Here is a 27349-nt window from a genome sequence, read left to right on the forward strand (position 1 = left end):
GTGCTTATCGCACACACAACAGGTGATGTTATTCAAGTCATTTTTTCTTTGTTTGTTCTTTTAAAAGGTAGCTTTGGGAATCTTGTTCTTGTTATTTGTCCTCTTTTGAATGACATTTGTATTGTCCTGGTTGTTATGCTTCGGTGCACCTTTCGCTCTTGCTTTTTGCTCCACATCAAGGGCAGCAATGAGATCATCAGGAGCAATCTCTTCCCTCTTGTGCTTCAGACTTGTTGCAAAATCTTGCCATGCACAGGCAGTTTGGCAACAATTGCCGCAACTAAAATCTTAGGAGGCAACACACAACCCAAGTGTGAGATCTTGCCAACTAGGACCTACAGGTCATGTGCTAGCGCAATGATAGACCTTGCATCATCCATGCAAAAATCAGAAAACTCCTCGCATGTGTACAACCAGCGACCTGCTTCGGCCTCTGCGTACTGCTCTAGGGCATCCCATAATAATGTAACCGACATGGAATTCATGTACACGTCGTACGGTTGATCTGCCAGTATGGTGAGAAGGCAGCCTAGTGCGGTGTTCTACACACTCTCAAACTATACATCCTCTTCAACCATAAGTGGGGATATAGGGTGGATCACCCACAACAATCCCATTAAGACATGAGTCAAAAGTTGTCCCGTGTTTGCCACCTACGAAAGTTCTCACCAGAAAACCTCTCAAGCTTCATGACATCGTACGCACCGGCCATTGCTACTTCGGAAAAATATGTGCAGTCTTGGTTTGGAATGTTGGAAAATTGCAACAAACTTTAAGTCCAGATTTATTAGGAGGAAAACTTATAGGATAACTAGATGCAAATGCTAGAACCAGGAGGTCTACCAAGTATTTCAGATCATAAAGCATATTTATCATGAGTAAAAATTTGCGAGCACAACTTACTTGTTGGGTTGATGAAGACTAGCTTCCGCGAGGGCGATCTAGTCGATATCGTGGAAGCAGCTTCTCGGACATGATTGAAGTTGTCGACGTCGAGAACATAGTCATAGTAGGTGTCGACTATGTGTACCAGGACGTAGATGTGGTCGGCGGAGAACACACTGAGCGATCGCGCAAAGACGCTACTCAAAAACCTGATTGCTGCCACGTGAAGGACTTGTGCAGCAATGGTTTCAGAGATCTCGCTTTTCTTTCTCCTCGATGCACGTCAATCGGAAAGGATGATATGGCTAGGCAGCAGAACAAATCAGTGCATCCCGTGAGAGAGAAGACATGAAAAGTGAGGAGACCAAAAAATAGGAAGGCCAACCCTTCTCAGATAACCATAAAATGCAGCAGTAACAGCCCATCAAAGAATGGTAACTGACGTGTTTATGGCAAGTTGAAAATGGTACTTTTAAGCTCATTAAAATGACATTAACCCAAATGATTATTGCTATATTGCAGCATGCACTATTAGCTACAATTTCTACACGCGCTGTGCTCGTGGCAAGTCACAAATCAAGTGATTTTCACTTGTAAAATGTGTGAAATGCACGCGCATATATAGTCAACGTCCCTCTCCCCTTCTCTTCTTACTATGTCTAACTCTTTGTGCATTAGCAATATACGACTAAAGTGAGTATTCTTTCGAGTTTAATAAATGAATTGTAAATGGACCAATTCTAACAACATCATGGCGGCCCAGGTATGCCCAGATCTCGGCTTGGTACTAGACAACTGGTGGCGGCGTCCATCGACAGATTTGGCTCGGCGAAGGCCGGACCCGGCCCCGTTGTTCCCATCGGTGTACAATTCGAGCCAGACGATTACAGCTTGCGACATGTGAGAATCTTGATTAGTTCTTGATCACTTCTCGCTACACTAATCTACTATTTTTTTTCCATCGATTCCTGTGTGCTGGGTTGGACAGAGTTTGCAGCCGGATGTTCATATGTTGGCAGATTCTCTGTAGCGGATGTGATGTTCATGTGTTCATTGTTTTTTTTTTATTTCTCTGTGATGGATTTTGTGATTTTTCATGCTTACATAATGAGATCTGAATTTTTTTTCATCGATTCCTGTGTGCTGGGTTGGACAGAGTTTGTAGCCGGATGTACATATGTTGGCAGATTCTCTGTAGTGGATGTGATGTTCATGTGTTCATTGTTTTTTTATTTCTCTGTGATGGATTTTGTGATTTTTCATGCTTACAGAATGAGATCTGAAGGATTCTGTGATCATTGGACAATTTTAGAGGTTTACCTAATGTGTACAGGCACTGTGCCTCAATGATAGCTGTGATATTTGAACGAATTTAAGCAACCCAAATAAATTAAACATATGGTGCGTGATAACCGAAGAAATTTCGGCAAATAAATATATTTTAACCTTTTTGATGTACATATTAAGTGAAAAAATGGTTGGGACCCGAGTCAATTGAAAATTTGAAAAGTGGAGGATATCTGTGCACATGCACCGTTCGTTTGAAGAATCATGCACTGTTTCGGTCAGGAATCTGTATCAGTAACTGTCTCCTATGTCTCTCTCCTTAAGCAAAAAAATAAAAATACATGAGGAATGCAAGCACCGGTACACACAGCGCACAAATCATGACGCAATCTGGATGGCCCAGGACCTGGGAACAGGTGTTGCCATGAGTAGAAAGTATTTTCCACGGGACTTAGATTGTGATTGGTTGGACTGAGGTTTTTGATTTTTAGGTTGAAAAAGCTGGTTTTTGGTTTCTGATTGATGGTTTTTTGCTATTAAATTTTGTAATAATTTTTTAGCTTCTGAGTACGTCAAAAATCAGAAAAGCTCATTTAAACTAGTTTCTCAACTTTTAATTTATTACATCAGAAACCAATTTTTTTAGTTTTTTTAAAATTAATTTCTCCCTAACCTGTTTAGTTAGGTTTCTCACTTCTAAGAAACGGAAGCTATAAAAAAACCCAATCAAACAGGGTCTCATATAAGCCTAGTTGAATGATAGCTGGGTTTGAATCCAGAGAAGAAAATGAGGTAACAGAGCAGTTCACAATTAACGCATACAATTCAACAGACGAGAATACAATACCACCCATGTACCGTAGCCCAAAAGGAAAATACTTGCATATCTTCGTTTAATCTGCACGTGCCCCATAATAATCTGCGTGTTTAATTTACCCGGCGATACATGATGGCTACTTTGCTTCCCACTGACCGTGTCGTTGCCACAAAACCATGACAAGCACTGTATAGACTGGATCCTATTTTAGTTAAAAGGCGGCCGCCGCCTCATTTCACGTCAAGTCCTCAACTCCGATCGAATCTCCGACACGAGTTGGCAAACGACTGAACCGATGGCACCTCAGCCTCGCGCCATCTCTCTCCGCCACCACCGCCACCTCTTCCTCCTGCTCGCCGTCACCGCCGTGGTAACACGAGCAGCCACCGCGGACATGGAGGCCGCCGCGCCGAGCGCCACAGAGACTCGGTCCACGGCGTCGGCGCCAGCGGCTTCCTTCCTCCGCGCCTGCTGCGCCACCACGCTGTACCCGGCGCTCTGCTACGACTCCCTCCTCCCATACGCCCCCGAGTTCCAGACCAGCCACGCCCGGCTCGCGCGCGTCGCGGCCGACGTCACGGCGGCACACCTCCGCGCCCTCTCGGCCCGCGTCAAGGACCTCCTCCTCCACGCCACCAGGCCCGACACAGCTGCCGGCGGACGGCCTAGCGAGGCCGCGGCGCTGCACGACTGCGCGAGCACGATCTCGAGCGCGGCCAACCTGGCACGGCAGTCCTCGGCCGAGCTCACCGGGCTGGACGCAGCCGGGTCGACCACCCCGGCGGGCACGAGCAGCAGGCAAGCGAGATGGCAGGTGTCCAACGCGAAGACGTGGCTCAGCGCGGCGATGACGAACGAGGGGACGTGCACCGACGGGTTGGAGGAAGCCGGGGCCGCAGCGTCGCTGGCCGGGAAGGAGGTCACGGCCGGCGTGGCGAGCGTGAGGCAGTACACGAGCAACTCCCTCGCGCTAGTCAATGGCATACCACTGTGAAGTGAGCGCGGCAAATTAATTGCTTTGTTGTACCAGAAAATTTGTACGTGTGAATTGCGGTATGGACTTGGGGAGTTGTATAGCGTGGATTGTGGAGTGCGAAGAAGTGTTACGAAAAATTTGCATCTTTTGCTCTTTTGTCAATGGCCCAAAAAACAAGCACCTGATGCCAGTCAAACAAAAAAATAAAGCCATAACGTGATGTCTATTTGAATCATTGGACATAGTACGTAAGGGCATTTCTAACGATTCATGTCGGCTAACTATAAGTGTGTTCATATTATTTTCTTGTATATGTGGAGGGGAGAATGAATGGAGATAGTTAAAAGCTAGCTATTAACTAGTAGACAGTTTATAGACTTACGCTAACTTTATCATTCTATTATATACCCTATTACATGTGAACCTGTATTAAATTAGGAGAATATGCTATAGCTCATCCATTGAAAATGTTGTCTGTTATGATAACTATAGATGACTTAGATAAATCTTGTAGCTAGCCGCTAACTCTATTGCTGGAGACACTCTAATGCACTAGTTACTATATCGCACAAATCACATTAGGCCTTCCGATGGCAGCTACTCAAGGAAGGTTTGGTTCAAATCTTCAAACGGAAATTACGATCTTCTATCCGTCGTGATCAAGGATTCAAAAACCGGAAACACGAAAGATCCATCATTATGCTTCACTACCACATAGAGATTCATCTCCAATGGCTCACAAATCCTCGTCTCAAATGGTTCGTGAGCTGTCATAGTTATAAGGAAAAATTATGAAAATACCATCACAAAAGAGCTTTTGTTGCTAAATACTATCGCAAAGTTGTTGAGTTGCTAAATACCGAAGAGCTCTGGAAAATAACATCACCGTTGCATTTGCGATGTTAAAACGCCATAAACAGTACTCGACAGCTCCAATTTCCCTCTATTTAAAATAGTGTTCTTCTGTTGCCCCAAAAATCTTAGACTTTTTTTTTTTACATATTCCATAATCCATGCAGAACCCATTTGATCTTGAATTAAAATAAGAATATCACGTGAAATGATAAAAATAGAGCATTACAAAGGAACTCACTTTTTCACCATATAACCTAAGTCTAGAAATAATTTTAGAAATTATTCCATCACATAATAAGAATACTAGTGAATTTTCCAAGATTTTTGGGAATATATTTGAGGCTTTAATAATTATTATATGTTATAAAAGTAGCCTTTTTTGGAGAATTTTAGTTTAAATTTTACACAAACTTTTTAGGTGAATCTAATTAAAATAGGTTGCACATGGATTATGAAACATGTACAAAAAGGACTAAGATTTTTGGAGTAATAGAAGACTACTATTTTGAATAGAGGGAAATTAGAGCTGACAAGTACTATTCAAAGCGTTTTAACGCGATGGTATTTTCCAGAGTTCTTCGCGTTTGCGATGATCTTTAGCAACAAGAGCTCTTTTGCGATGGTATTTTCATAATTTTCCTTAGTTATAATGTTAGTGATAATGACCTGTTATCTTCGATGAGTAAATAATCATCTAAAATAAACATTATCTCCCAAAGTTTGGCTCTAAAACTGTCAAAGACAAGACGTTAGTGATACTTTTCCACAACCTAAAAGAGGTGAAAAAAGGCAAAATATGCCAAACAAATGGACTATAGCCAGCTCACCCAAGCATCACCCCCGTCACCCCCTATTTTTTGCTCACTATTTTCGCCAATGGATCGCCGGGGAATAGAACTCAAGACTCAGGACCTCATTCCAGTGACTAAACCCTCTTACCAACTAAGATAGCTTGTGTTTTATGCTAGGACTTCAGGATATATTCATTTTAACATGTTATTACTATATCCAGTTGGAGCCAAAATTTAAACACATGAAAAATTTTAAATCATACATTCACTTACAAATTTAAATATAAGAAAATTTTAAATCATACATTCACTTATAAATTTAAACACAAGACCTAACTGCACAAACAAAAGAAAATTTTGACACAACAATGTGTATGAGACATTTTGGTACATGTTTAAATATGAATTGCATTTAAACACAAGATCAAACTTAAATGCAAGAATGAATTTAACACAAGAGAATTTATTTTAAGAACTGATCTTTTTATTATACATAAAAGAAGATCAGTACATGATTGCTACATTTCAGACTTCTACACTATCCTACCTACAATATCCTAGCCTTCTTCATTGTTGTTGTCATAGCTGCTAAATGATCTTTCCATGAATTTAAAGAAAAGAAAAATCAGTCACAATAAAAGATCCGTACTGATACAAAATCCTCCAATCTTGATTGCAAAAGCAGGTTGCTAAATCCGAATTGTGACATTCGGATTAACATGTGTCACCTACACTTAACTACTCCTAAAACAACATACGCCTCTTGCTCGGCTCACCATTGAGGGTGGCAGAGTAACTGATGTCGAACAAGGGGCCAACGACACCAATGTTGTTGGAGTCGCCGCCCTTGCCCTTGCTGCTGCCATTGGACTCATCATTGCCGTCACCACACTCGGCCTCGCCGTCGCCACTATTGCCCTCGGCCTCACCATCATCGACCTTGCCATCGTCAGCCTTCTCATCACCCTCAGCCTCCTCTTCACCACCAGCCTCATCCTTGCCGTCAGCCTCCACTTCTGAGGGCAAGTTGCTGCCAACATCCTCCATTGTGAGGCCACCCTTATCGACCTCCTCCTCTTCCTATTCCTCCTCCTCATTGGAGTCTGTCTCCTCCTCCGAGCCTGGTAGAGGTGGAGAGCCCTGCCACTAGAGGTCCTCGAGGTCATCGCTGTCGGCCTCCTCATTGAAGGAGAAGTCAGAGTAGGTCTCATCGGAGGAGACCTCCATGGCCGTCTCTTCCTCCACCTCTTACTCTACTGAGGGCCAAGAAATTGGCAACCACAGCGGGCCCAATTGTGGATAAAAAGGGTGGAGCGGGTGGCGGCAATGGTGGAGGAGAAGGAGGAGACCGGATTGGGAGGAGAGAGAAGTAATGCGGGTAGATTTGTGATTTTTTTGGGAGGAAAGAGGAGGAGCCAGCTCGCCGGTGGGGATTAAAGGGAGCCAACGTGGGAGACGAAGCACGGCATTTGTTTCTGACGGGTGGTTTTGAGGAACCATCCTTGACAAGCTTCATCCCTTGATATCCCTCATTCTTTCAAAATATTCCATACAGTTCCAGTTTGGAACTGTCCCTAATATTTTCGTTGGCAATTTCACACTGGAACCTTGGAGAATGTTTAATTATCTTTGACGGCTTCAGCCATACCGCTTGTCTCAAACAGATTATAATTGGGACAGTGTGCGGTTTCAAAGAAAATGTCAGAGAAAACAGATTATAGGCATGCTTTTCCAGGAAATCCAGAATGGAGCGGCCCGCGAGAATCTGTAATTCATAAGGGTTGCTTTCATCTTGTAAGTTACAGGAGTTTGTTTGATGCCGTGTTCTTGATTGTTGGCGGGAGCCAAAGCTGCTGTAAACGGTAGATTTGTCTGCTATTCGAAAATCGCAGATCTCCGGCGGTTCCCCAAAGAATTGGAGACGGCCTTACAACAATAGAGAAACAAATATGCGTCCGTACAAGCCCTGATCAGTATTTTATCAGCATTTTGATCTGCCCAATCCTGAAAACACTATACTAGCAGATCGTATTCCGGCTGCTTGAAATAGTCAGTCGATTAGGACTTAACTAACAGACAAAGGGAACTCGATTAGTTTGTGCAAGTTGGAATATTGACCTGGCTGTCTTCAGCTTGTTCCTTATTTTGTGTACTTAGCCATAGAAATGAGCACATACTATACGTCCAGCTGGTGCAAGTATAAAATTTTCCGAGAGTACGGCGTGCACAATATTCTAAACGTTAATGATTAAGACCGAGTATGGTGATTAATCTAAAAAATGTTTCAGCTATTTCTTTCTACAAAGAAAAAGGCTTGTCGAGTGTACATCTGTAATGATCTAAAAAAAGTACAGATTTTTTAAGATGGGGACGGTGGAATATGGCACCCTAGTGCCAATCCTTTCTAAATTAGTGGCTCCATCAGTAGAGCAGCTTCGCATGATGGAGCTGTCACACTTGGTTTCCAAAATGTTCAACTGTCAGAGCTAAAGCAACTCTGGTCAAAACACAGAAAGGGGCAGCTTGCTCTGCTTATTTTTACAGTGTTGCAGGGGGGTGGTGGGGGGGGGGGGTAGCACAGCAGCTTCAGATAACACAACACCAGGACTCTTCCTTCTAGCTAGACACCTGAGATTTCTTCCCTAGCTGCAATCAATCACAGAAAGATAATGCATTACGATTGCTGGATCGCAGTGACACGATTAGTTTATACTCACATCATGTGATCCATGCCTTCAATTATCAGATTATTCAGAAGATGCTGTCGCAGGGTCATGACCCTTGGTTTCTAATGTCCAAACATAGCTAATACTCCATTCCATTGATACTTCCAAACGTAGCGTTAGTGAATGCCTGGGAAACTTTGTTAAAATTAGATATAAACCCAAACGTACTTATCTGGTGGAAGTAAGTGACAAAACAGATCAGTTGGCAGATACGTTCAACTGTAATATAGTATATCTTCTGTTCAAGTATCTGGGAATATCCACATACAAAAATATTGATCTAAGTTTATTTGCCACAGTGGATCTGGAAGGAAACGAAACCACTTGGTTAAAAATATTCTAAAAGGACTCAAAGTCTTCGCAAAAAAAGAAAAGAATCAAAGTTTGCTTAGAAAAGGGTACTATATTTGGAATCAATTAGTTTAAACAAATTACTTGCATCCAAAATACCTTTTAAGACATTGGCGTGTTCTTTTAAATTCAGTAATAGTCTCTTCTACTTAAAAAGTATGTAATGAGTCCCTTGCCCACCCCATCCCCCTCTCTCACATGAGAGCCACACCGCTAGGTGGGCCCCCTACGAAGTCGCCCCTGTTCTCCTGAGCGACATGCCTCCTCGCCACCCCATCCCTGCCTCCTCCCCGCCAGACCCGCCGCCGCCATCTTCTCCTCCCCTGTGCCACCGATCAAGACACCGATCCACGCCACTGTCGCGTCTCCGACGATCGCCACCGTCCACGAACAAGCCACTCCCGTTGCCACGTCTCTAACCGAAGCGTCGTCATCGTCCCCGACAACGCTGCCATCGACGAGGGCTTCGACTTCCCCGGATGCCCCTGGTCGCACTCTCGATCTCATTCGCATAGCCGCCGCCTCCTCTCCATGAAATCTAGGTCGCAGTAGAGCCTCCTTCTTCGAACATGTGCTCTCAACCCCGCTGCCTCCCTCTCCACCTCCCTCTACCGCTCTCGATCGGCCGTCTCCCTCTCCGTCGTCCCCAGCCCATTGTCATGTGGGGAAAGAGATACACCCGTAGAGCTAAAAAGGCAAATCCATCAAGCCAGGATAGTGGCTAGAATGGCGCCTGTAGAGGGAATAATGGCTGCACCATTAGCTGGTGCTATTTTAGAAAGCTATTAAGGAATAATTGAGAGTGATTTGAGGGGAGTTAATTAGCCTGATGGCTATGTAAGCCGTAGGGCACCCGGAGGAAAGAAACACAATGAAGTTATCTTCTTCCTATCTCTTCTCTCTCTAACAAAATAGGGAGCCGAGGGGCAAAACCTCACTCCACCTCTACCCGCGGCTACGCTCTACGTAGTCAAGGTTCTCCACCTCCAGTACCTCCATTGCCTACTCACCGACGTCACAACACCTTGGTATCAGGTTCCAGCCGATCCTCGTCGCCTACTCCACCGCTAAACCAAACTTCCCCCGCGCCATCAACCGGTGCGAATCTTATTTCCATCAGCAACGCATCATCGAGGAAGAAAAGGTCTGGATGGCCTCCTACAATCTGGAGGACATTGCATAGATGTGGTTCATCCAGGTGCAACAAGACGAGGGCACTCCTCCATGGCGGCGCTTCACAGAACTTCTGAACCTGCGCTTCGGCCCTCCCCTGCAGTCCAACCCGCTGGGTGAACTAGCCGCATGTCGACGCACGGGCTCGGTGGTCGACTACCAAGACCGCTTCCAGGCCCTCCTACCACGCGCAGGCAGACTCACGGAGGCCCAGCGCGTTCAACTCTTCACCGCCGGCCTTCAGCCATCCCTGAGCCTCGACGTCGAAATCCACAATCCACAATCCCAGTCGGTCGCCATGAGCCTCGCCAGGAAGCTGGAACTTCGGGAGCAATTGGCTGCCCCGGCAGCCCACCAGCGGCCTGCCGGCCAGGGTCTGCTGCCCGCACCGCGCGCTTCCCTTGCGTTTCCCACACCCACCGCCGTGGCTCCACCCGCCACCATCACCGTCGAGGGCCGCCCGGTCAAGAAGCTTTCCCAGGCGGAGATGGAGGAACGCCGGCGGCTCGGCCTCTGCTACAACTGCAACGACAAGTTCAGCCGCGGCCACAATAAGGTTTCCCCGCACCTTTTTCTGCTGGATTTGGACGACGCAGAGGATGACGGCGGCACGGAGGAAACAGAGGAGCCGGCCGATGCGCCTCTCATCTCCCTCCACGCCATCGCGGGCGTCCGGTCCAATGACACCATGAAGGTCCTGCTCACAATGGGCGGCGCCACTCTCCACGCCCTGCTGGATTCCGGATCAACCCACAACTTCATCGCCGAGGACAGCGTGGCAGCCACCGGCCTCCTTCCCCAGCACCGCGACGCCCTGTCCGTCACCGTCGCCAACGGGGAGCACGTGCCCTGCGTCGGGATGTTCCGCCGCGCCGCCTTCGCCACCGAGCAGGAGCAGTTCACCGCCGATTTCTACGTCCTTCCGCTCGCCGGATACGACATCGTGCTGGGTACCCAGTGGCTGGCTACGCTGGGTCCCCTACTGTGGGATTTTGGGCAGCTTACCCTGAAATTCTGGCGCGACTCCCAGCCCGTGTGTTGGCACGGCATTGCCGGACCAGCCAGCCCGCGCCTGCACACGGCCACAGGCGGCGACCTCCTCGACGCGCTACTGGAAGAGTTCCAGGAGGTCTTCACCGAGCCGAACGGGTTACCGCTGCCGCGCTCCCACGACCACCACATCACCCTGCTACCTGGTGCTGCCCCAGTGGCCGTGCGTCCATACCGATACCCATCGGTGCACAAGGATGAGCTGGAGCGGCAGTGTCGCGCCATGCTCCAGCAGGGCCTGATCCGACCCAGCCCATCGGCATTCTCCTCGCCGGTCCTCCTCGTCAAAAAGGCAGATAGCTCGTGGCGCTTCTGCGTTGATTACCGTGCGCTCAACAGCATCACCGTCAAGGACGCCTTTCCGATTCCGGTGGTCAACGAACTACTGGACGAACTGCACGGCGCGCGCTACTTCACCAAGCTGGACCTCCGCTCGGGCTATCATCAGGTTCGGATGTTCCCCACAGACGTACACAAGACGGCGTTCCGAACGCACGACGGGCTCTATGAGTTCCTCGTCATGCCTTTCGGCCTCGCCAACGCACCAGCGACCTTTCAAGCCTTGATGAACGAGGTCCTCCGGCCGTTTCTCCGGCGCTTCGTCCTGGTGTTCTTCGACGACATTCTGATCTTCAGCACCAGTTGGGTGGACCACCTCCGCCACGTCCGCGCAGTCCTCTCCATGCTACAACAGCATCGCCTATTCGTGAAGCGCTCCAAATGCGCTTTCGGCGAGTCGAAGATCGCGTACCTCGGCCACGTCATCTCAGCCGACGGCGTGTCCATGGACGCCGGTAAGGTCCAGGCCGTGCTGGAGTGGCCTGTGCCCACAACAGTACGTGCTCTTCGTGGCTTCCTCGGCTTGGCGGGCTAATCCCGCAAGTTTGTACAGAACTACAGCCTCATCGCCGCACCCCTTACTACCCTGCTGCGCAAGGAGGGGTTCGGTTGGTCCGACGCGGCCGCAACCGCCTTCGCCGCGCTCAAGACGGCACTCACCACAACCCCCGTGCTGGCGTTACCGGCTTTTGACAAGCCGTTCATTGTGGAGTGCGATGCCTCCTCGTCCGGCTTCGGCGCTGTACTGCTTCAGGACAAGCGCCCACTGGCCTTCTTTAGCCGTCCAGCAGCGCCGCGTCACGCCTCCCTGGCGGCTTACGAGCGGGAACTCATCGGCCTCGTCCACACCATCCGCCACTGGAGGCCTTACCTCTGGGGTCGTCACTTCGTGGTCCGCACGGATCATTATAGCCTCAAGTTCCTCCTCGACCAGCGCCTGGCGACAATTCCGCAGCACCATTGGGTGGGCAAGCTGCTGGGGTTTGACTTTGTGGTCGAGTACAAACCTGGTAGCACTAACATCATCGCCGACGCGCTCTCCCGCCGCGACGTCGACTCGGCCACGGCATTCCTCCTGGCAGCTCCCTAGTTCACCTTCATCGACAGGCTGCGCCAGGCCAACACCATCGATCCCACGCTAGTGGCGCTACGGGAGGACATCCAGGACGGCCGCCGCACCGTACCCTGGGCTCTGGTGGACGGGCTGGTCACCTTCGACGCCAAGCTCTACGTCCCCCCGTCTTCCACGCTCCTACACGACCTGGTGGCCGACATCCATAATGACGGACACGAAGGCATCTAGCGGACTCTGCACCGCCTCAGCTGTGCAGGATTTCATACGGGGCTGCCTCACGTGCCAGCGGTACAAGACTGAACACCTACTTCCCGGAGGCCTGCTGCTGCCCCTCCCTGTACCGTCCATGGTATGGGCCGATGTCGCGCTAGACTTCATCGAAGGGCTCCCAAAAGTAGGCGGCAAGTCCGTCATCCTCACCGTGGTGGATTGCTTCTCCAAATACTGCCACTTCATTCCGCTGGGCCACCCCTACACCGCCGAAGCCGTCGCCAAAGCCTTCTTCGCTGAGATCGTACGCCTGCACGGCATCCCGCAGTCCCTCGTCTCTGACCGTGACCCGGTGTTCACCTCGGCGTTCTGGAGGGAACTCCTCACCCTCTCCGGCGCCAAGCTACATATGACCACCGCCTTCCACCCGCAAGCTGATGGCCAAGCTGAAGCCGCCAACAAGGTGATCACGATGTATTTGCGCTGCTTCACAGGTGATCGACCACGCCAGTGGCTTCGGTGGCTCCCCTGGGCTGAATACACCTACAACACCGCGTTTCAAACATCCCTCCGGGACACGCTGTTCAAATTGGTGTATGGTCGCGACCCGCTCACGATCCGCTCCCACGATCCAGGCGAGTCCAGGGTCGCGGCCGTGGCCAAAACCATGGCAGAACGGGACGAACTGCTGGCGGATGTCCGCTACAGGCTGGAGCAAGCCCAGGCGGTCTACAAGTCCTACTACGACCGTCGTCACAGGCCGGTGTCCTACAATGTGGGGGATTGGGTCTGGTTGCGCGTGCGTCACCGCACCCCACTCTCCCTGCCAACCACGACGTCGGGCAAGCTCCGCCCCCGCTACTACAAGCCATATCAGGTTGCAGAGGTCATCAATGTGGTCGCCGTTCGCCTTCATCTACCGCCTGGCGCCCGCATCCATGACGTCTTTCACGTCGGCCTCCTCAAGCGCTTCAACGGTTAGCCTCCGGAGTCCCCACCGCCACTGCCCCCTCTGCATCACGGTGCAGCAGTCCCAGTTCCGGCAACAGCAGTCAAAGCCCGCCTGGCACGAGGCATTCGCCAGGTACTCATCCAGTGGCAGGGCGAACCACCTTCTGCAGCCACTTGGGAAGACGTCGACTCCTTTGTGCAGCGCTACCCGCAGTTCCAGCTCGAGGACGAGCTGCTCGTCGAGGGGGGGGGGAGAGATGTCATGTGGGGAAAGAGATACACCCGTAGAGCTAAAAAGGCAAATCCATCAAGCCAGGATAGTGGCTAGAATGGCGCCTGTAGAGGGAATAATGGCTGCACCATTAGCTGGTGCTATTTTAGAAAGCTATTTTAGAAAGCCGCAGGGCACCCGGAGGAAAGAAACACAATGAAGTTATCTTCTTCCTATCTCTTCTCTCTCTAACAAAATAGGGAGCCGAGGGGCAAAACCTCGCTCCACCTCTACCCGCGGCTACGCCCTACGTAGTCAAGGTTCTCCACCTCCAGTACCTCCATTGCCTACTCACCGACGTCACAACACCCATAGATTGTCAGTGCGGTTCTGCCGAGCTAATCCACGGCGATGCCTGTGAAAGAAGGTTCGTGCACAATACTGACAGCAAGAAGACGCCGTCAACTAAGAAATCCGCGCAGGACAAAGGCCGAGTGGGAAAGAACTGCCGGAGTGACAAGGTGCACAAGCTCTAGTGTCCACACCGGCAACAAGAAATCGTAAGTGCTCCTCCCCCCCTCTGCTCGTAAATCTAGGACTTGAATGGTGATTTGTGGGTTTAGGGTTCCTAAAATTGGGGAGTTTAGAGTTAGGGTTTCAGGATTAGGGAAAAATTTGGGAAATCCCTTCAGTTCCTTCAAAATCCTTGCATTCCCCTCCTTCTAATTGCTACATATGCCACAATCGGTCATGTTCGAGGGTGGATGAACCCAATCCAGGCTCAATTATGTCTCATCCCGAGGTCTAAACCCCAAAATTCGAGACTAATTGACAAAACCCGAGCCCCATGAACACATAAACACACATGTACATACATAAACTCAACTAATCTGAGCCTAATTATCTTAAAACATGAACATGTGCGCCCTAATATGACGCTAATTATAGCTAAACGTGAACATATGCACATAAACATGAACCAATCATAATAATCTAAGTCCAATTAGACTAGAAAGCATTCAATTGATGACCAATTTACTTAAAACGATAGCAAAAGGGATTAATTAATCATTAACTCGCATTATCCGAACATAATTAAATTCAATTAAGCCTAATTGGGTCTGATTAAGGGCTAATTAGTCTGTGATGCCAAATGTGAGGTCTAATTATAAACTAATTCTTCAATCACTATTGATAACAAGCGTTCTTTATTTCTCTCCTTGTACCCATAGATTGTCAGATCATTTATTTATGTATTGCTAACTTTTATATTCTGTTTTTCTGCATCTAGATGGTGGATATTATAATATTTTATGCATCATATCTATCATTCTATGTGAAGCCTTCCTTGAGCCTTGTGTCTTCCTTAAGTTGAAGGAGTTTTTGTTCTGGCTAAATTGCAGCCCATGTTATTGTGCTACTATTTTGTATGTTTCATTAGTAGTTGGAGTGCAGCTTTTGAGCATCAGATGAATGAAAATATTTTGATCTCATTTATGATCTGGTCTACCTTATATTGCACCATTTTATCCAAGGGAGGCCAACAGCGCCACATCATCTATTGTTTCAGATTGTTTTGATACCTTAGGACAGCTTAAGTAGCAGTATTCATCTTGAAGCCATGATCTTAACTTTTTGTGTGAATTAAACCTTAGATTTTGTTGTTTTTGAAGCTTTCATGTTGAAATTCTTTTGAATCTTTAATACAACAGTATATTATCTATGACAGATTGGCACCACTCAAGAAGCAGTTGCGTGAGGACTTCCTTCAAGATGCTTGAAGGATGAGCTACTCAGTTGTAAGTTTCACTGGTAAGGGTACTTTTTTCAGCATCATTTTCTCTACTATAATGTTAGCATGTTTGTACTCTCGCCAAACCTTTGCCACGACTTTTGCATTTGTGTATCAACCAAACTTAACCTACATCTTACAGTTCAATATGGCAGGTAATATTAGGGTTGCATTGTATGTTTATCAGTCTAGATAGGTTACTACTACTTGGGTAAAATAGCTAGAAAGTAATGATTGACAACTTAGTTTGTTAATCATCTAAGGTTCATTTGTGATGTGGCATGTTGTTCTATGTGGTTTTATTCTATTCTGTAGGTCTTCTATTTGAGAGTGTTTTGATCTTGTTCTGCAAATACTTTTTTTGTCACTAAGTGTCCCCTTTTGATGCCATGCTATCATTGTTTATGTAAGTTGAATGATTAACACATCAATATTTGTAAGTCGGTTTTAACTGTAAACATTTTTATGAATGATTATAAAAATAATATGAGCACATTGAATTCACAAAGGAAGATATCTTTTGGAATATGTTACGTTGAAATTAGGATTTCACTATAGTTGATATGATGCTACATTTCTTGTTTCATAGGCTACAGATGTATACTGCAAATCTATTTTTCTCACCTGCTATAAGTCATGTCTGTAAATCGTAATTTTGAGATTATTCAAAAGATTTCTCCTGATACAATTTTCACTATAATGCTTCCGAATTACCATGTTGCGTAATGTATACGGGCTCCTTTATTTAGTGTTCCAATTGCTCTATGCACTTTTGCTTTCTGTGTGATCTAGCTCCTCCTGATATTTATTAGTATGATAATTATCGAGAAATAGAATTAGCTCTCCCTGAATTAAAATTAGATTTTTAAAAAGCATTTACCAGAATTAATTAAATAAATTAACCTCTAGCAGGTATAGAGCTTTCATCTTTCCTATTTTCTAACATTTATTGAGCATCTTCCTGTAGCATTTTATTATATTGGGATTGATAATAGTATAATACTTCACTGGTAGTTTGGTTTTTGCCCTTTCGATAGCCTAATGCTGCAGTTACTGAAAAACTAGATCCGATCATTGTGGCATTTAGGTGTCATCTGTTGTACACTTGTGGCATAATAAATATTAAATTGAAAAGTTGCTAACGGTTTATAAAGTCATGGAATCTTTTCTTGTTCCATATATAGTCTTTTTACAACATGATTACAGTCTGTAGTAGTAGTAGTGCAAACATTGTTGTACAAGGTCTATTCTTTCGTATTATGTGCTAATTTGTTTTATTTACAGGCAATAAATCATGGTTACGGACCAAATTTTCTCGAAAACTACCCAAACGTTATTCTATAACTATAAGCAACTTCCCATCCAACGCATGTCCTCATGCTTGATTTTGACTTCCTCTATGGCTTGTATCCCTTTATATTCTTGGATTCTTGATTAACATGTACTGCATAGTTGTTATATTCGTTATTGACTATGTGCTTTTTGATAGGGAGAGAAACACCTTCTATTGCTGGAATAATCAATCCTGGTTCTGATGGGTTTCAGAAACTTTTCTTTGGACAAGAATAAATTGCTATTCCGGTTCATCCTACGTGGGTTATCTACTCCCTCATATAAGCTATATCATTGAGCAAGAAAGTTGCTCTTTATTGGTTGGACATGAGTACATTAACAAATTGCTGGCACAATGTTCATGTCTGAACTAGGTTTTTACTAGTGTATCTCTTGTAGAATTGAAGCTGCCTGCAATGCGCACCTAACTGCTGATGTATTTATCAACTTTGCGTCCTTCTGGAGGTTAGTTAACATTTCAATATTAATCTTTTGGAAAGGGTGCATGATCCAGAGAAATTACATGGTCATTGTATTTGCGAAATTTGCAGGGCAACAGCTTCTTCAATGTCTGCTTTGAAGCAGCCAACAATAAGAGTTGTAGCCATTGTCAATGAGGGTGTTCCTGAATCTGACACAAAGCAGCTAATTAGTTACGCACGTGCTAATAACAAGATAGGGACTTTGCTTTACTTGCACTATCTGTCTTTCAAATATGAGTAGTTATCTGCAAGTTATCATCGTAAAGCCCTTAGCATGACACAATTTTGTTTAAATAAAGAACCATATAAAAAAAAGTTCGTGAACATGGTAATGTATTTTGGATTCTTTTTTCATCCCAAATATTGGTATTTCGCATGCTATTTCATATCCTGACGTCAGTAAACATGCTTTCTCAGTGGCATTTTTTTAGAGATGCTTTTTTAGATTTCTCTGAATTGTCAATCCGTGATGGCTGATTTTAGAGGAGTCAACAATGTTATCATATGCAAATTTTTAACTCTCATTGTAACGTATAGACAGTAACTAGTAATGTATGAAGGTTGAAGGTGGAAACTAGAAGACGACCCCTCTGGCGTTCTGCGAGGACACCTCGATTGAACAGTATCTTCTCAGTTCTATTATATAGCTTTGAACTCTGAAGCTTCAGACACACAAGTACTTCAGGTTCAATTTCCCATGAACTTTAGAAGGCATCTTAAAGAAGATCAGGATCCGATGTTTGGGCTTTTTAAAAGAAGTACAAGAAAGACCTATACACCAGCGCATACGCACATAGTATACACTCGCGCGTGCACATCTCTTACACATCGGAGAACCCTAAGCCTCTGAAGCACGGTACAAGCGATCTTACTTAACGCGTGCACGGTACAAGCTATCTTACTTAAAGCGCACGTATGTGTATGTTTAACAAACTACCTGGAATGTAACCCCGGGACAACTAATCCTCGAGATGCCTAAGGGCTAGTTTTCTCCGGGATCCCAGGCTTTTCCCCGGTTGGAAAGCCCACTGGGCAACCTCCCACCGGTCAGAAAATCGCGCCATTTGGGAAGCCCATCAGATAGGGTTTCTCGGTTTGATCCACGTCCTTTCCGCGGGGGCCCGAGCCACACCTCTACCGATCGGGAATCGTTCCCCGTCTCGACCTCCCTCGACCTCGACCTCCACACGAGAGGCCTCTACCTCCCGCCGCCTCCGTCTCCACCTCCACCTCCGAGCAGCCGCAGCGAGGCAACCGTCCGCAGGGTACACACCAAACTACCCTCCCTCCGCCTCACCAGTCACCAACTCCAACCCAACAGCGCGGTCTCCGGCTACCTGGGAGCCCAGCCCCTTCCGCTTCAACGAACCCAAACGGTGAGTTCGCCTCCGGATCCATCTCCGTCTCCTCCCTCTTGCGGCATCACGGGGGAATTTTCTCACTTCAAAAGCGATGAATGGGGGGCGTCTCCCCAGCCGCCTCCTCAACAGGGTCTCCAAATCCACGCGCGCCGTGAGAGCTGCGGCGGCGCAACCCTGCTACCCGGACACGAGGAATGCGGCGCCTGGGGTGGGGGATGGTGCGGTCGCGGACTGGGCGCCGAGCCTGCCCTCCTCTCTTTTGGGTGGGGTTTGTGGGGACGCCGTTCGTAGCGTTTTGGTGGGATTTTGCCTCTAGGGTCTAGTGGTCGCCGTTGCCGTCGGCGCGGCTGTCTCCACCAATATCAGCTTACGGTTGGCAGTGCTCTCGAAAATCCTTCTGCAATAGCACTCCCCCGCGCCAAACCCTAGCAGTGCTCCCGAAAATCCTCACTGCCTCGCTGATTCTCGGTCCTGGGTCTTTCGCAATGCATGATGGTAATGTCGTTGCCTTTCTTTTGTTGAACTTGGTGGTGTGGTTCACTTCTGCATTTTGCACTTTCATAGCGATGTTGTGGCCATGCCAGTTTCTATTTCCCAGTTTTCTAGTGAAGCAGTTACGCGAGCACTCTCGTTTAGTAGATGGCGATGCAACTAGGAACATGTCCAACTTATGATTTCTGGAGTGTGTAAGCAGATTCACACAATACAAAAAGTCGTGGTAACTTGTGTGCTTGTGGTATTGTTATGCCCAAATCAGGAACCAATGACCTTTTATTTTTCTTGCAACCTCTCCCATGAACCATTCCATGCCACTCCCCCTTGGCCTTACCACAATGCCACCTTACCATGCTCTCTAAGCCTCTAAGGCTATAATCATGCTCTACTCCCTATCCTTTGTAGTCCACTCTCCTTAGCCCCCACATGCCTCCTGGACTCCTTAGACAGAAACACCGCAACAATCGCAAAGAGTGCACAGTTAGTAAACCTGAAAAAAGGCATGCATGTTTGGATTATGCAAGTTAATAGCTCAATTTTTACTGATTTTTAAGTGATTTGTTCGTGTGCAGGCATACGTGGAAAATCTAGAAAAGGAAGTTTGCCGGCTGGTGGATGAGAACTTGAAGCTTAAGAAGCAGTGCAAAGAGGTACTAAAATTAAACTGCACACCTCTGCCTCAATTGTTCTTATTTGCTTCACATCATCGCTTAGTTTAACATTTACTCTGCTTCTTATACATGTTTTCTTGAATACTAGTGGCTAGGTTAATGAATTAAGATATGCATGTTTGTTACAGCTTTAATTCAGATCTGCATGTTTTCTTGTTATTTTACTAGATAATGGGTTCTTGGGAGGAGCAAGTTAGGCAATTTTTTAGAGCCACGTCAAATTTTCTTAGAAGGGAGAATTTGTTGCGTGACACACGAGGTGTTGCTGTTGAGGAGCAGCTTGGGATGCAAACACACCATCCTTTATTGCCCCATATAGAGGAGTTCGATACCACCTCAGTGAGTTCAGGAGTCGTCGTTCATCTCAAAGTGGTTATGCTAACTACAGAGAATTGTTCAACCATCGTCATGCAATACTTCGCAAGCACATAGAGAGGGCCATTGGTGTTTTAAAGAAGCAGTTTCCGATTCTAAAAGTAGGCACATTCTATCCCATAGAGTCTCAGATTAAGATTCCAGCTGCAGCTATTGCATTTCACAATATAATTAGAGGGCAAAATGGTCAAGAAGGGTGGCTAGATGACCAACCAACTAATATCTCACCAGTCGACTATGTTGATGTTCCAGAGGGCGATGACAACTACCCAAATGACTTGAAGTCAAGTGATGGAAGTACTCTCAGAGATCAGATCGCACTACAGATGTGGGCTGCCTACAATAATAAGTTCAACATGATGTCTTATAAAATAGTATGGTACCTCTGCTATGTGTAATGGATGTTTAAAGTAGTAGTACTCACTAGTTTGCTTATGATTTGATATGTAAGAGACATCATTATACTTTGATATGTTTTTTTTTAATGCTGGACATGCTGTCTTTTTTTAATGCTGGACATGCTGTTTTTTTTAATGTTGGACATGCTGTATTTTTTTAATGCTGGACATGCTGTTTTTTTAATGCTGGACATGCTGTCTTTTTTTTAATGCTGGACATGTTGGGCGTTCTTTTCATAGAATTGATATGTCAAAAGAAGTCTCAAGGGCTGCTTGGAACTCCACATATGAGAAAGGTCTTGTTGATATATTACATGACCATAACAACAACCCAAAGTTCAAAGGGCAAAATGGTTGGGTATCAGAGGGTTGGAAGAGTATCACTGTCAAGTTCAATGAGAGGTTCCCTATAGCACATTTCACAAAGCAACAACTACAAGAAAAGGAGAAGGAACTTAAAGCAAGCTATAAATCAATAAGGGATGCAAAGAAACAGAGTGGTACGGGTTAGGATGATTCTATGGGCATGATAATTGCTGAACCAAAAATCCGGGATAAAATTATTAAGGTAAGACATTTACTCTCTCTAGAAATAGTAATCTTGTAATTTTTTTGGTACTAATTACATTGTTATATTGCATAGGATCACCCTAAAGTGAGGAAGTTCCGCCAAAAGCCTTTTCCTCTCTTTAATTACTTGGCATCTCTATATGAAGGTAAAATTGTTCCTTATACTGTGTAATATTATGTAAGAAATATGTTGTTGTTCCTTACTGTTACATCTGGATAATACTACTGCTTCCATCAACTGTTTTAGTGAATGAATGAATGAGGCATCATGTCTCATATTAAAGATCATGGAAAGTAGAGAACCTGTTCAATAGAGTTAAGACCAATATGATCCTCGTGAAACCAGTCCTCTCAAATTCAGCACTGTATCATTTCAACTTGTTTTTTTGGCTTCTGGATCAGGATAAGGCCTACCACATGTGTAATAGGAACCTTTGAAGTTATGGTTATAAGAATTTGCTTGATTCTCATAATTATGATCCTCATTTTATCAGTTTTATAGTTTTTTGGTTACTTTAAACATTTCTTGTGCTGCTGATTTTACAGTTTTACAGTTACTTTAAACATATCAATTTTATCAGTTTTACAGTTTTTTTGTTACTTTAAACATTTCTTGTGCTGCTGAATTTACAGTTTTACAGTTACTTTAAACATATCAGTTTTACAGTTTTTTTTGCTGCTGATTTTTGCTTTGGAATAGGAAGCATTGCTACAGGTGATTTAAATTTTACATCAACTGAGCGAGTGGAACCTCCAAATGAAAGAAGTACCTCCGAACAGAGCATACAACACGTGCCCCCTGCCTCTGAACACGTGCATACAAATCCATTTGCTTCAAGTTTGGATGGTCAAGGGACATCAAATCAACATATTGCACCTAATGAAGCTCAATCTGCACCATCCGATCATAATTTAGGACAACAAGAAGGTGATAGTGGGAAAAAGTGCAAGTAAAGTCAAGTTGCAGCTATTCTTGGAGACTACTTGGACTAAAAAAGGAACAAACAGAAAAAGTTATGGAAAATCTGAATGAAAAGAGAAGGCGTGAAGATGATTATTCCATTGAAAAGTGTATCGATAACTTGGAAGCCAAGGAAGAACTAACCGATGAAGAGAAGGCAGACGCATTGGTGGTCTTCGAAAGTGAGGTGAATAGACAAATATTCATCAAAACCAAGAATCCAAATGTGCGATTAATTTGGCTGAAGAAGAAAATTACTCCATAGGTATGATCCTTTCAAGTTGTATGCCCAGGTTGGAAATGCAGGTGCCTGCATTAGGGGATGGGCTACTTCACCGTGTCTTATAAATGTTGTATTGAAGATATAATGTTATAATCCATTTAGTCCCTCAGCAGCAGAATATTGTTGTTTTTGCAGGTCAATTGTCGTCAGAAGTTCATTCAAATTTAGGTGACCTATCATCAGAAGATTCCATGCTAAGGCAGAATATTCATAGTGTATGCTGATCACTAGCTATTTTGGAAAACAGAGTTTTGAAGTGATATTCTGTAACAAAAGTTTAGTTTTTAATCTTGCGTTCTTGCCACATTTCACGTTTATCTTGATGCTATAAATTGATACGTACATACTTCTTATTCTGGTTTGGCAATCGAGGAGTCAAGAGCAATATGAAAGCTGTATGATTTTATTCTGGTTTGGTAATCAAGGAGTCAAGAGCAATATGAAAGCTGTATGACTTGATGGATTTGCATTTCTATGCTTGGACATGAAAGTACTGCAGCACAGCAGCACAGGCAACCTACTGCACCACCAGCAGCAAGGTACTGCAGCAGGCACAAAGACATCCCTGGAATTTCCCTCCAAACAGCAGCAGGGGAGTGGTTTTTCCCCCGGAGTTTGCATGTGCCATCAAAAACCCCCCTAGGACTTTCCTTCCCTGGGTTTGCCTACTCTTGCATCCAAACAAGGCCTAACTGAGGAGCCAATCCCGGGAAAACATCCCAAAGTTAGATGTTTGGGCTCACTCCGAAACGCGAGGTGCAGAGGATGGGCATATATGCTAAGCCTTCATCGGCAACATGCATTGAACAGAAGTGGATTTGCAGACTTCTCTCGACTCTAACTCTCCTTTGGGCTGACAAGGTGTGTGTGGTTAAACACATAATTTCTTTAATATTTTTTAATATTTACAAGACTACATGGTCGTTTGAAAAAATAGCAACAATAGGCTAGTGCCGCCCGTTCATCGGGCGAGAACAAGATCTCACCCAATGAGCAAGGGGGACCACGTGGGGCCTGACAGTCAAGGCATTAAAAAACCGGAGAAGGCAATATGTCGCTCGTTCACCGAGCGATATCTTGGTCTCACCCGTTGAACAGGCGACACCTAGATCTCGTCTACTCACCGAGCGACATCTTTGTCTCGCCTAGCGAACGAGTGATATGTTGATTTGGCCGAACTAATTTAATTTGCGGCAGAATACATAATTTTTTTTGGTTATCATATCGTTTGGTACCATTAGATGTTTGTGCGGTATTTTGGATATCCGGATTTTACAGAAATGAAAAGTTGAACATTGTGATTTTAATGGGAACTGCAATATACACGTGTGTTGCATGTACGGTACACGATCATTATAACCTAAACAATACCATGTCTAAACCTAACATGCCTTAAGAAATATAAATAACAGGATTACAACATCTGGTCTATAGAGTGCAACGTGGGTATTTTCCCTTCCTTGTCGCTTCCAGTCCTACCTGACATGCCTGTTGTGCCCTCTCGTGCTTCCTCTCCCTCTCCGCCTTGCAGGCCTCTGCCATCATGCGGTTACACTCCTCCCTCATCTTCTGCTGCTTTTCCTGAATGCATTTGCGTGTAGACTCCCTCCTTTTATCAGCTTCCATCTCATGGAAGCATCTGCAAGCGGCGCGATGCTCCGTGTGAAGGAGGAACACATCCGTTTCGGACTGCTCAGTATCTAGCCACTGTAAGAAGTCACATAGTGGTGGCGGCGACTGCAATGAAGAACAAAATATTAAGTGGTAAATCTTAGTTGTTTCGGGAGTAATTTGGCCAGAAATTATTACCTGACGGCGGGAGCCAACATTGATGCTTCTCTAGGGTGAATCGTACTCATAGTTGTGGCATATGAAGAACCTCCTTATGTGGGTCTAGAAGAACTCGGAGGACTTCATCACCCTACAAAGGTCTCCATACTAACACGTGGGCACTTGGACCCCATCAGACGTAGTATCCAACATGTATTTCTTGGGGAATGGATCGGACGCCATTTTTGGCCGAGTTGTGGAGGTTGAGGCTTGTAGCAGGTGCAAACACATGGGAGCATGGCTTCTGCAATAGCATCAGCTTGTAGTAGGTGCAATCATATGGGAGCATGACTTCTACAGTAACATCAGCTTGTAGCAGGTGCTAACACATTTGTCATCAAAGATGGTGCACTCGTGGATAACTCTCTCATGCGTGCCCCCTCTCCTTCCTTTGTCTTTGTATAGAATTTCATATTTGTGCTATACAGTTCCCATGATCTTCACCCGATGCATCTTTTCCTTCTCCGTCTTGTCTTCCATGTACTAAGTCATCTTCTTCCCATAAATCAGACGAGCATTATTTAGTGACGTGTGCACTATTGCATAGCGGTCCTTGAAATATTTGCACGTCCCCTAAAGTATGAACTCTACAATCCCCATAAACAGCAACCCCCTCACATCTTTCATCACCCAGTTATAAACATCTACTAAATTTATTGTTATAATATCGTACATTGCCCCATTTGTGTCATAGAGCAGAGCCCACCTCTCCTTCGGCTCATTCTCAATCCACTCGCTAAATGACCTAGTAGATGACCTGGTCCTTCACATTATGCTAGCATCATTGTCTGTTGGCAAGGACTCAAGAAGTATTGGTTCTTCATTTGGTCCCCTCACAAGCCTCCCTGCACGCACCTATGTTTGCTTCGTCGTCACCTCATCCAGTGTCTTCCAAAGAGCACCAAACTTCAGCTGTTGGCTCTGATCGTATAGCCTCTTAAACATGTTCATTAGGTTTTTGTTCTTGAATTGGCAGAAGAATTTTGCACCCAAATGCCTCATGCATCACCTACTCTACAGATCTGGCTACACAGGTCTCATTACACCATCGTCTATTCCATTATGTAGATCTTGAATTACCGCGAGCATCCTAGCATGCTAGTCATGTATAAGGCACACATTCTACCGAGCACCAACAATTATCATCCTCACACGGTACAGGAACTAATACCAACTGCTAGTGTTCTCACTCTCTACAAATGCAAAGGCCAATGATAGCTTTTTTGTTCCCATCAACCCTAATAGCAGTCAGGATCTATCCCTTGTACATGCTGGTAAGGAAAGTGTTATTGATGCAGAGGATAGGCTGACAATGCTCGAAAGCTTTTACACATGGTCCTAATGCGAAGAAGCATCATTCCAGGACATACTTGCCAGGTTTCGACAGCAATGTGTACTTGTCAATGTCGTAATACGTCCCAGGGTTTCTTCGAACAATGTTCTACAACAAGTGTGGAAGGTTGTCATATGATGCAAAATAGGTTACAAACCTCATCTCAATTGCCTTCCTCTTCGCCCTCCATGCCTTGTTGTAGTTGATAGTGTACTTATACTCCTCCTCGATTTGTCTGATTATGGATCCTGGTTCGTAGTTCAGGTTGTTCATAATTAGGACGTACATAACATTGGCGACAAAGGTTGAGGTGATCTCCATATGGCTGGGTTCAAGTTCGTCCATCGTGCAAGTGTGGTCCACCATAATCGACACCTGAATACTCAACCCACTTCCCCTTGAAGTCGTGCACCCGCCACGGACAACCCTCATTCACGCACTTCACATCAAATTTCTTGTTGCCTGATTTGACAACATAAAACAATCATCGAAACGATGTCGCCCATTGAGTCATAGCATCCTTCATGGCTTAACTGGTAGGATACCTAGCATCCTAGGCCACATCATTCTGTGTGTACTCCTAGGCCACTTGATTCCCCTCATTTACCATAAGGCTGTTGAAGTTGGAATTGTTCTAGTCTACAGGAACCGAAGCATCATCCTCATCATCCGACATGTCATACTCAAGTGATTCGTCAGCCTCAAGATCATCCCGCTCTATCTGTTCAATTAGAGAAGAGATTTGTTCCCCCTCATCTGCCTCACCGGTCGGTTTAGTTGGATAATCCAATGAATGTGCATCATCTGGATCGACATCCTCATTATACTCTTCATCATCACCTTCCTCCTCCGCGTAACCCCACCATGCATCTATCCAACTGCCTCCTTATTCTTCTATTGCACAAGCAACATAGGAGGCCAACCTCTCTGCACAACATCATGTAGGTATATCTTCCACAATTCATCTTTCCTGAGCGGGTACACCTCCTAGTACACACCATCTCTTAGACGATTTCCCAAAATGCTAATGGTCATCTCTTGAACCTCGGGGTCTATTTTAAAACCCTGCATCAACCATGCGTACAAGTGTCCGACACTGTTATGCATAGGTCTGGGGATACCCTTATCCATTGAATGAAATATGGACAGTACTACCCCTTCCGGACCATACAATATTTCATTGTCCCCATAAAAAATTCTAACTATCACTGATCCGACATACCTGGCAACCATCGATAAAAACCCTAACTTTAATACGACAGAATAGAAATAATTATGAAAAACTACATCTGCAATGAAAAATTTATTACAAACATGGCCCACTATACTGCAATAGAATATTAGTGGGTCACTACATCAAAAATTTTCAAATCTACATCTACTACCTCACTTATGCCTACACTATGTCTAAATCCTACATCTAATAACTAATATATGTCTAAATACTATATCTAATTGCTAAAATCTACGTACAAACATGATCTAGTTGCTAAAGTATGTCTAACCTTAATTCTAAAGCTAAATCTACATTCTAACCTACATCTAGTGGCTGTCATACCGGATTTGTATAAAATTCCTTGATCTAACCTCTAACCTTTGTCAAAACCTAGCACTAGTGACTATCCTACTAGGTTTGTAAAAAAACAGAGAAAAACATACCTCTTTACTCCAGTAGGGCTTTGTCGCAATTTTTTTTTCCTCCCGTCCCCTCTCCTCCCTCTCTCTCGACTGAGTTCAAAGCAAATGGGGGCATTGATGTATGCACGGTT

At 45.3% G+C, this 27349-nt stretch overlaps 1 protein-coding gene and 1 pseudogene across 1 annotated transcript; both read left to right on the top strand.

Annotated features, from left to right (window-relative positions):
* Positions 1–3252: 3252 nt before the first annotated feature.
* Positions 3253–3990, top strand: LOC133902862 (21 kDa protein-like). Its single transcript, XM_062344182.1, has one exon. The coding sequence runs from the start codon at positions 3285–3287 to the stop codon at positions 3981–3983; it is 699 nt and encodes a 232-aa protein (XP_062200166.1). The 5' UTR covers positions 3253–3284; the 3' UTR covers positions 3984–3990.
* A 16854-nt stretch (positions 3991–20844) lies between these two features.
* Positions 20845–22127, top strand: LOC133903198 (uncharacterized; annotated as a pseudogene).
* Positions 22128–27349: the final 5222 nt, after the last annotated feature.

This window comes from Phragmites australis, chromosome 21, assembly GCF_958298935.1.
Source record: "Phragmites australis chromosome 21, lpPhrAust1.1, whole genome shotgun sequence".
NCBI lineage: Eukaryota > Viridiplantae > Streptophyta > Magnoliopsida > Poales > Poaceae > Phragmites > Phragmites australis.

Excerpts from the sequence above, each read along its gene's own strand:
- LOC133902862 (XM_062344182.1), top strand. The coding sequence starts at position 3,285 with ATGGCACCTCAGCCTCGCGCCATCTCTCTCCGCCACCACCGCCACCTC.